This window comes from Desmodus rotundus, chromosome 3 (assembly GCF_022682495.2).
Source record: "Desmodus rotundus isolate HL8 chromosome 3, HLdesRot8A.1, whole genome shotgun sequence".
In the NCBI taxonomy this organism is placed as follows: Eukaryota; Metazoa; Chordata; class Mammalia; order Chiroptera; family Phyllostomidae; genus Desmodus; species Desmodus rotundus.
Window position 1 is genome coordinate 194,430,327 of NC_071389.1, and position 10,676 is coordinate 194,441,002.

Here is a 10,676-nt window from a genome sequence, read left to right on the forward strand (position 1 = left end):
CCGTTTTGGGTCCAACTTGTTTGGGACTCTCTGTGCTTCCTGGACATGAATGTATATTTCCTTTGCCAAATTAGCTAAGGTTTTTTTTTCATTATTTTTCAAATAAGTTTTCTATTTCTTCTTCTCCTTCTGGCAACCCTATGATTTGGATGTTGGCACTTTTGGAGATGTCCCAGAGACTTCTCACTCTGTCCTTATTTTTTTGAATTCTTGTTTCTTCATTCTGTTCTGGTTGAACGTTTATTTCTTCCTTATGATCCAAATCGTTGATTTGAACCCTGGTTTCCTTCCCTTCACTGTTGGTTCCCTGTGGGTTTTTCTTTATTTCGCTTAGTGTAGCCTTCATTTCTTATGCATTTGCCACATTCAATGAGCTCTCTGAGCATCCTTATCACCAGTGTTTTGAACTCTGCATCTGATAGGTTGGCTATCTCTGTTTTGTTTAGTTCTTTTTCTGGGGTTTTATTCTGTACTTTCATTTGGGGCATATTTCTTTGTCTCCTCAATTGGGCAGCCTCCCTGTGTTTATTCTGTGTATTAGGTAGAGCTGCTTTGACTCCCTGTCTTAGTGCACCTGTTAAATTGTATGGGGTGAAGCCTTAGGTATTTGCAAGAGTGGGGCAGCCTGCTTTGCTGTTTTGTGGCTCTGTATGTGGGAGAAGAGTCAGAAAGGGGACAGGGCCGCTGCCTGGCTGCTGGAGGCTTGCTCGGCACTCACCCTGTTTGCAGTCACTTCACCCACTTCCTGTATGCCACTGGCGCCCTTCCAGCTGTTGCCCTGGTGGTGGTTCCCAGAGTGGATGGGTTTGCTTATGTTCTAGGACCATGCAGGCCCTTTAAACACACTCTCCTGAGAGACTGGCAGGTTCTTCTGCTGCCCCAACCCCCACTGGTTTTTACAGCCAGAAGTTATGGGGATCTATTTTCCTGGCCCTGGAACCCGAGGCTCTGTGGTCTGGCCTGGGGCTGGGATCACTTGCTCCCAAGGTGTCCCTCCTGATTTTTATCTACCACATGTAAATGTGGGACTGCCCATCCCACCCCCTACTGCCACTGCCACCTCACTGCCACCACCACACAGCGTCCTCTCCACCCTGGCTCCCCGGCTGCGCCCTTCCTACCCGTCTTGATGAATGTGGCTTCTTTAAACCCTTGGCTGTCGGACTTCCATATAGTTCGACTTTCTGGCAGTTCTGGGTATTTTCTGTTTTGAGGTTAGCTGTGATCCTTCTTGTGGTTGCACGAGGAGGCGAAGCATGTCTACCTGTGCCTCCGTCTTCACCAGAAGTCCCAAATGATATCTTTGCTGGGTAGAGCAACCCTGGCTATAGGTTCCTGCTTTTCTTGACTCCAGGTACTTCCTGCCAGTCCTTCCAGCCTGCAAAGTCTCCTTTGAGAAACCAGCTGACGCTCTTACGGGACACTCCCCTGCAGGTAACCAACTGCATCTCTCTGGCTGCTTTTAGGATTCTCTCTCCATCGTCCACCCCGGCATCCTCATTGTGACGTGCCTTGGGGCAAGCCTCCCTGGACCTGCATCCTTCTTACCCGGATCTCTCTGGAGCACAGTAAACATTTATTAATTTCAGTTTTGCAATTTTACAATTTGGAAGCCAATACTTTTTTTCCTTCAGTTCTCAAATATTGATTTTCTAAGCTCTTAAAAGCTCTTAGCTTCCTGTAAGTCTATAATTATGACCAAAGAAAACTTTTTTAAAAAAAACCTGAGAAAGACTCATGCCTGAGCCCCAGAGGGCTAAGGAATGACAGGCCAGGCCCTGCCCGGGCCTCCTGTGAAAGGGGGTGGTTCACCAAAGGCAAGTCAGGGCCCGTGATCAGAGGGGGACCGACATCAGGTGGGAAGGGAAAAGTGGCAGACATCCACCGTGTTTGGGGAGGTGGCTGCCTGGGTTAGAGAACAGCACAAGCAAAGGCAAGGGGGTGAGAATGGATGAGCATGGTGCGGGGGGCATGGGAAGGGTAGGCTCCTGCTGCACAAACCAGTGTCTGAAGTGGGGGCGTGCTGGGGGAGTGGAGTTCTCCGCCCCCACGCCAGTCCTGTCCACCCTTCATGTAGCAGGGTCCAAAAAACATCATCGCCCTGGCTGCTGTGGTTCAGTGGACTGAGTGCCTGCTTGCGAACCAAAAGGTCACCAGTTCGATTCCCAGTTAGGGTACATGCCTGGGTTGCAGCCCAGGTTCTCCCATAGGGGGTGTGTTAGAGGCAACCTATCGATGTTTCTCTCCCTCTCTTTCTTCCTCCCTTCCCCTCTCTCTAAAAATAAAGAAATAAAAATCTTTATTAAAAAAACAAACAGAACATCATTGTTTGAGGTCCAGGCCCACAGAGTTCTTTCCTTGGCTCAGCAGATGGACCTGCTCCAGCTTCCTGTGTGACCTTGGTCAAGGTGCGCTGGTTGCTACATCCACAAATGAAGGAGCGGTACCTGGGGTCCCTACCTGCTCCGACTTCTAGGACTCCTGGCTCTGATCACCGCACTTTCCCCACCTGAGCCAGCCAGGTTGACAGGGGCTGTGGGTGGCATTTCCGTGGGCCCAGCAGCCCTCTCTACCTCTGCCAGCTGGAGGAGGCCCAGTCTTCACAAGGTCAGGGCAGGCTGGGAAGGGCTGCAGTGCCCTAGGCAAGCTAAGCTCATCTCCTGCAGCAGGCAAGGTCCAGCACCTAGGGCAGGCCCTTAGGATGGAGGAATTCCAGACTGCGGAGCAGGGAGGCGAGGCCCTGGGGGGTGGGGTGGTGAGAGGGCCTCGGCCTAGGGAGGTGCAGAAGCGAGAAGCCCCTCACACATCACTCGCATACTCCTCCATCCAGCTGGTGACTGACTGGGTAAAGCTCCCGCTTTCCAGGCCCAGAATCAGGTTCAGAGAGGTCAGGGACTCTGCTACAGTCGGAGCCAGGCAGCCCCCACACCAGGACTTGCCTTTCTTTCCCCGATTCTACCATGAGCTTCACTTCAGGGCCCAGGCAGCGTCCCTGTGCAGGCTGAGCTAGACGAGATGAAGCGAGGTGAAAATGAAACGAGGTCATGTATGACAGCGAGGCGCCGGGCACAGGGCCTGGCAGATAAGTGGCCGCCACCACACAATGCACCCTGTCCCTGTCCCTCTCCCCAGGAAAACTGCAGTCCCTGTTATAGGGGACAGTGGGATCTGGAGAGACTCCCTGCCTCAGCCTCTGCAGGGGAGGACTGATGGGGGTGTGGTGGGGGCAGAGGAACCTCCCAGAGGCATTGGCCCCAGGATGGTAAGCAGCCTGGGAAAAGAAGCTAAGACCTTCTGAGACTATGGAAAAACCCCCCAACTATTTAGACCGGAACGCCACCCTGTGCTAACCTTGTACAGGAGAGCGAGGTTTCACCTCTGCAACACACAGGTGGGGTGACTGAGAGGCACACGGAGAGAAGGGACTTGCCTCGATGCCTTGGGGAGGGCTAGGACCAACACCCAAGTCTCCAGACTCTCAAAGGGGCCTCTCCAGCGTCCTATTCACCATGCCACACATCTCTGCTAGACCTCGGCTGGCCAGATGCCCGTGAGGAGTAAAGCATCCAACAGCAAACACCCCCTGGTACCAGACATGTCTTCCGGGTTGGGGGAAGAATGGAGAAGCAGCATTCGGGGCCCTGCGAGCCTAACCACAGGGCAAGCCCCACAGCAGTCAGGCAAGCCCTGTGCCTGAAGCGCCTCTGTCCTTGGCCTAGGCCTCCTCCTGAAATGCCCAGATTCCCCTATCAGGCAGAGCCCTGTGGCCCTCGGAGGGGAAGCACAGTGGAAAGGCAGTGGAGCTGTGCCCCCCCACCCCTCCCTAGGTGGAGGTTTGGGGAAGGCCCTGGAGGAAAAATTGTAGCTGCTGTGGTTGGTTTCTGAGGCAGCCTGCTTAGTCTGGGAGGAGCGGGAAGGGGCTCACCACGGGTGTGGCCCAGCCTTCTCGATGGGCCCCTTGCCATCCTGTGTACTCCCCAGTGCTCCTGTGCCAGGGTAGGCTTCAGCCATCTGGAGGGAGGCGACCTTTGGTGGGCTGGGGAGGCAATGGAGAGCAGGGTAGGCGTGCTGGCCTGACCTCCCGATGTCAGTCACTGCTGGTCCACATCTTTCCTCTTTGGTGCCCAATTACAGAAGGAGGAGGGTGATGTGGAGATACAGGGCCCGTTGACAACATCCCCGGTGAGCCTCCCCTTTGCCCCCAGCTTCCCACACCCTTCTCCCCACCTGGTTCCAAGTATAAGGGGAGCACCGCTCCAACTCACCCCCAACTCTGTTGCTACAGAGATCTTCCCTGAAGCCCAAATCTGGCCCCAGTACTCATCTTCCCTATAACCTTCTGTGGCTCCCTAGCACCCTCAGATAAAACAATGTCCCAGCCCCCCGACAAGGCCTTTTCTGATCCGGGTACTGTTGACCACCCAGCCTCATGCCCCATCTTTCCGCAACACATCTTGAACTCCAGCCGTGCCCGCTCTTCCCCAGTCTGTGCTTCCTCACTCCAGAGCTTCTGCTTAGCCTGGAATGCCAGCCCCCTCCTTCGCCCACGCTGCAAGGCCCACCTCCACAGGCTGGACAGCATCCCTCCCACCACTGTGCTTGCCCATGACTCCCCCATGAGCCAGCATCATGCAGTTCATTCATGAGGTCCGTGGCCACATTCCACCCTAACAGTGGGCTGCTTGAGAGCAGGGACTGGGAGGTTTCATCGTTGAATAATTCTCTCAGACCAGCTCTGGGCCAGGCACATAGTAGGCGTTCAGTAAAACAGCTGTCAAACAAATGGGGGAAGATGAGGCTCTGCGTGGCCTTGGAGGGAGAGATGTGAGGACAGGGGACCCCAACCCCGCCTGGCCTGGCTCAGCCTGGGCCCCTCCCAGGGGCTCTCAGAAATCCCCAGCAGGCCGCTCAGCAGGACCAAGGTCTGAGGCCTGAGGCCTGACTCCTGAACCCTGGCCGCAGCCTCAGACTTGGCACCCGGCCCAGCCTTTCTTTAGCATTAGTGAGAAGTACGCACAGCTGCCACAATCCCTGCTTCGCGGGGAGGCAGGGCAGGGGCCAGGGCTTTCTGGTCACTGCATAGACCCACAGAGGGCGTCACTCCCTGGCCCTGTCAGGGTGCAGCCTCCAGAAGCTCAGCTCTAATTCCCTGAAGGACCCTGCACCCCCTCAGCGGTGTTCCCTGGGTACCCCTGAGCTCAGCCTTCTGGCTCTAAGCCCCTTTCCACCGACTCCTGGGCCTAACTCATCCTCAAACTATTTTCCATTGTCTTTCTCCAGTTCCTGCTTCAGCCCAACGTTTTTTAAAAAAAATTTTTTAATGGGGGCGTGGGAGGGATGAAGGGGAATGAGAGGTGGAGCCTGGACCCTGGGGGAGAGGCTAAGAAGGAATGGAACAGGGGTCACTAATCTATTGGTCAGTTCTGCTCCAGAACTGGCTTCAAAAGTCCACGGACCCCGCCCCCAGTGGCCCCTGTGCCTGTGCTGACTTACAATTGGCTGAGCTTCCAGGGGCGGGACTCACGGGGGTCTGGTTCTGTTAAAAGGGCCCTGTCGCTCCTCTCTCCAGAGGAGTCTTCAGACAGCTGGTTCTGCAGCCCCCAGGACTGTCCTCCTGTCCTCAGTCATGACTAGTGTGAGTGTGGGGACCCCGCCCCCAGGCTCAGGGTGGCGTGGGGCGGGCAGCTGAGGAGAAGGCAGGAAGATGCAGATCTGGGTTCTAGTCCTGACAGTGTGGCCTCGGGCAAGTACCTCCTCTTTTCTGGGCCTTAGTGACCATATCTCTGAGATGGGGGTAGGCACCATGGTCCCCCAAGGCTTTCTCTGGCTTAAGGACTTTCTGGATTCCTCCAGTGTCTGGCAGCAGTTATTTCTACCAAGGTCTGACATTCTGCAGCTCTCTGAAAAGTATGAGTGGAAGGGGTGTGGCCAACGGGAGAGGGGGGATGCGCTTTGATGGTCCTCAGGCCGAAGTCATTTCCCCCTCTCCTCCACCCCAAAGAGCCTCCTGTCCCCTCTCCCCTGCAGCTGTCCCCAGTCACCGGGCCAGGGCACTCATCCTCTGCTCTAGAGAGCTGTGAAAAGCTGCTAGGACCTGAGAGCGGCTGCCTGGGAGGGGGCTGGCCTGGGTTAGGGGTGGGGGGTGGATCCCTCCGGGCTGGTCTGGTGGGGGCCGTATGAACTTCTGCTAAGGGAGGCGGAAGGAGACAGGAATCCTCCTCAGGCCCTGAGGGAACGGGTTCAAGTGTCTGGCAGAAGGGACCACTCACTCCTAGGTAAGCTGTGCATTCAATCTGAACCCCCAGCCAGCCACGCTGCAGAGTGGGGCCAATGCCAGCCTCCCTTCTCTGGAGGGGCGTGGTCCTGCTTCATGGGTGTCCTCTCCAGCCCCTGCCCCTCTCTGCAGAGGGGCTTCAAGGGGACACTGGGGGGTTTCCTTCCAGCTCCAGGCCCCTTCCTCTCCAGCAGAGGGGTGAATGGACCATCATTCACCATTTTTTCCCACCAACTCCCTCACTCAAAAGGATTCTGATTCTCTCCATTATTATAGGAGGCAGTAAGGTGCCCTGAATCCAAAATCTCCAAGCTGAACTGCAAAAACTTCGAAACTTGGCCTCTAGAACCTCAGTCTTGTTACAGATAGGAAACTGGACGGGTTGGGAGCAGGGACTTGTCCAGGGCCACACAGAGAAAGAAAGGGTGGAACTTGCCCCCTGGTTCCCCAAGGCTTGGCCAGGTCAGAGGATCCAGGGTGGAGATGGCCCCACCCCCACTACCACGGACACTGCACCCTCTAAACCGCCTGGGTGGGGTCTTGTCTGTGCAGAATCTGGTGGCCCACAACGTGAACCTCCGACCTGGGAGGAGCATTCGAGTGCAGGGCGAGGTGGCCGCTGACCCCAAAAGGTAAGGGGGCCAAGGCAGGACGACTGGCTGCAGCACCTGGGACTCAGAGCTCTTGAGTCCTGAGGGGAGGTCAGGTGGCGGTGAGGCCGGCCAAGTCCCACTCCTCCCTTACCCTCTGAAGGTGGAGGGCGGGGATTTACTCTGGCTTTTGCTGAAGCTGCGTTTTCCGGATGAGTCACTTCCTCCGCAGGGTCTGGATGCCCCTACCACCATTGGCGCTCCATTTCCCCCTCTGCTGGAGCCTCTTAAACTAAACCAGCTGTGGCTCCATTGCCTGCCTCAGCTGGCCCCCACCTCCTGGCTCTGGAGGCTGCCAGGGGAGTGGGGAGAGGGAATGGGAAGGGGTGTCACACCCAGTGCTGTCCCTCTGAGGTCCTTCTTGTCTGGTTTGTTCACTGGCTCAACCTTTCATTCCTTTGGTCCTTCCTTAACTCATCATTCAGCTAGCTGGTCTATTTTCTCAACAGCCATGTGTCTACCTTGGACTAGTCAACCAATGGCATTGAGCCTCAGTTTGCTACTCAGTAGACCAAAACCAGGGGACAGGGCTGTGTGGAGGGTGTGAGACGCTGGATCTCTCAGAGAGGAGGAGACGGTAGGCTGACCTTATCAAAGCGCCACACCCCTCCTTGCGTCATTCATTTCATTCTGAACAAATCCTCAGGGGCAAGGGTTGCTATTACCTGCACTTAGCAAATGTGTTATGGTTCCTTCATTCGCCCCACAGTTATTGCATACCTACTGCGTGTCATGCGTCATGCTGGGCCCCAGGGCTACAAAGACATAGAAGGCAGACAGAACCCTTGCGCTCCCAGAGGTCATCATCTGGAGTCTCCGACCTTGCCCAAAGGGGCTGGGACACACACAACTGTCTACGAGAGTCTTGGCTGTCAGCTCAGCAAGGCCCATAGAGACCCTCCTCGTGCAGCCCCCACTGTGGACACGTGGCAACTGAGACTCAGAGAGGGACAGGGACACAGCAAGGAGGGTGCGGGTCCAGGAGCTCAAGTCAGGTTTCTTGCCTCCTAGCTCAGTCAGCCCTACCGGGTAGATGCCACCCTGAATAGTGCAGACTGGTTAGTCTGAGGGGGCTACAGCTGGTCGTGGAGGCCTCAGTCCCTCCCACCTGTCACCCCCTAGCTTCGCACTGAACCTGGGCACAGACAGCAACAATCTGTGCCTGCACTTCAATCCTCGCTTCAAGATATTCGGGGACGTCAACAAGACCGTGTATAACAGCCGGAAGGCAGGGGTGTGGGAGAAGGAGCTTCGGGACCCTGTCTTCCCTTTCCAGCCTGGAAGTGTCATAGAGGTGGGTTGGGGAGTGGGGCAGGGCATTAAGTGGGTTGGAGCAGAGCTGAGCTTAGTGTCTAGAGACCTAGGTTCCCCCTGTCCCTTCCTCCCTGCCATATCCCCGCCCTCCCTCACCCGCTATGTCAACGCATTCCCAATCTCATCGGCCTCACCCACGTAGAAGCACCGTCAGGGATCCAGGAGGAAAGGGCTCCGGGGGGGGGGGGGGGGCGGGGGGGGGGCCTGGCTGTGGCTGCGCTGAGGCTCCCCCCGAAGGACCACTGCTCACTGCCCTTCTCTGCCCCCAAGGTGTGCATCACCTTTGACGTGGCAGAGCTGACCATCAAGCTGCCAGATGGGCACACATTCAAGTTCCCCAACCGCCACAACCTGGAGACCATCAATTACTTGGAAACAAATGGCGACTTAAAGATCAAGTCTGTGACCTTTGAATGAAGCCAGCCAATAACCCATAACCCCCAATAAAGGCAGCTGCCTCTGAACCAGCCTCATTTGTGTGTGTGTGTGTGTGTGTGTGTCAATCCCACCAACTGCCCCAGGCTCTGCCCCTTCCTTCACTTCTGTTCACTTCCTGGATGCTAAGTGACAGTGACATCTTCCCCCGGAGTCTCCCGGGCCAAGAAGAGGGCTCAGTACCCAGTAGGGGGCTTGGTGACTAGTCACTGCCCTCAAACAGCTCCCAGCCGCGTGGGCCCAGGACACAGCAGCAGCTTGACAGATGGTGAATAAGGGGAACCGGGGGGAAGGGGGAAGGACAGAGCCATCCGTGTCAGGGTGTCAGTGCAGCGCAGCCAGAAGGGCAACTGGGCACCGTTTATTTCCCTGAACCAGAGGAGCTGGTTCCAACGGAGGGGCAGGGCTGCCAGCTATGCACCGCGTGTGTTAACTGACCTGAGCCTCGGTCACTCACGTGTGGGGGGGACTCATAGCACGTGGCCTGTTGTGTGGATCCAGTGAGGTGTGTGAAGGAGGCCCAGTGTAGTTCGTGCCACCTGGCGAACACCTGGGAGTGCTTTCTCCTCCCTGCTGCACTACCTCCTGAGTGTCACTGTCCCGGTTTGAAGGGGAGAAAGCGAGGTTCCAAGTGGCAACATGATGCCCTGGTCCATACCAGACTCAGCTGAGCCTTGGGATGGGAGCTTGAAAATCTCACTCCCCAGGGCAGCCAGCAGCAGCCATGGGACCCCGGGTAGGTCTCTTCTGTCCCCAACCTTCCTCATCTATAAAGTGGGGGTTATTATTCACACCTGGACACTCTTGGGTGGAAGATTCCCACTTCAGTGGGTCCCCTAAGGAGCACAGGTCTAAAAGAGGGCCAAGGAGGATGGAACACACTTGCAGGGGCTCCTGTGAGCCACACCCAGCCTCCAGGCTCTTGGAAGTCACCAGGGGAAAGAGGGAGCTTTGGAAATCTGGCTGTGGAGGGATGCCCTCTGCTGGACATTGGGGGAAGTGTCCTGTCAACCGCCTTTCTCTGGCCCTCAGAGTCCACCCATGTTGATTCCCCCTAAAGTGGCTGAAACCCATCATACACCAGAAATGGGACTACACCGAGCCAGAGGAAAGTCCGGGAAAGATAAGAACGAGACCACTGCATATGGCTCAGAATTAGACCTGTGTTTGAACCCCAGCTCCATCGCTGTTCACCCTCGGACCAGTTACTCAACCTCTCTGAACCTCAGTTCCGTCGTCCAACAGATGGCATTGATACTAGTATCTACCCTGTGGGGTTGTTGCAAGGATTAACTGAGATAATGTAGAAGAACCCATGGCGCATAGTAAGGGCTCCATAAATGTTGGCGTCCTTCACCTTTTTTAAAAAATTGATTTTAGTGGGGGGGGGGAGAGAGAGAAAAATCGATTTGTTCTTCCACTTATTTATTTATGCATTCAGTGGTTGAGTCTTGTATGTGCCCTCCAACCCACAACTTTGGAGTATAGGGACGATGTTCTAACCAGCTGAGCTCCCCGGCCAGGGCTCCTGCACCTCTTTTAAGACTCACTGTGTATCAGGAGCATATGAGCCCTGACTGGTGTGGCTCAGTTGGGTGGGTGTTATTCCGCAAAGCAAAAGGTCACAGTTTGATTCCCAGTCAGGTCACGTGCCACATTGCAGGCTGCGAGAAGCAGCTGATTAATATTTCTCTTCCTCTCTTTCTCCTTCCCTTCCCCTCTCTCTGAAAATAAATAAAATTAAAAAATAAATAAATAAAATGTTTTTAAAAGCCTATGAAACTACTGTCATTGACACACGTTGTTCTCATAAAAATAAGTACATAAAACAAAAAGCCTGTAAAAGTTAAGTCCAGAGAAGTTCAATAGCACTCTGGCGGGAGCCCACCTGGGCTCCGCCCTCAGCACTTGCTCTTAGTGCCAGTGTGACCTTGGGCGGTGACCGCCTCTCCAAGCCTCGGGAAAGTGGGGCTCATACCTCAAAAAAGATAATCGTGTAAAAA

At 55.3% G+C, this 10,676-nt stretch overlaps 1 protein-coding gene across 1 annotated transcript; it reads left to right on the forward strand.

Moving 5' to 3' along the window:
• The first annotated feature begins 5,576 nt into the window (after positions 1–5,576).
• Positions 5,577–8,690, forward strand: LGALS1 (galectin 1). The gene is made up of 4 exons (XM_024579619.2): positions 5,577–5,635; positions 6,827–6,906; positions 8,047–8,218; positions 8,509–8,690. Exons 1-4 carry the CDS (start codon positions 5,627–5,629, stop codon positions 8,653–8,655), a joined length of 408 nt encoding a protein of 135 aa, XP_024435387.2. The 5' UTR covers positions 5,577–5,626; the 3' UTR covers positions 8,656–8,690.
• The last annotated feature ends 1,986 nt before the right edge of the window (positions 8,691–10,676 follow it).

What these genes read in the sequence shown, in the direction of transcription:
- LGALS1 (XM_024579619.2), top strand. An exon ending in GTGGCCGCTGACCCCAAAAG is followed by an intron (nt 6,907 to 8,046) that starts GTAAGGGGGCCA and finishes GTCACCCCCTAG; the next exon opens with CTTCGCACTGAACCTGGGCA. An exon ending in AGCCTGGAAGTGTCATAGAG is followed by an intron (nt 8,219 to 8,508) that starts GTGGGTTGGGGA and finishes TCTGCCCCCAAG; the next exon opens with GTGTGCATCACCTTTGACGT.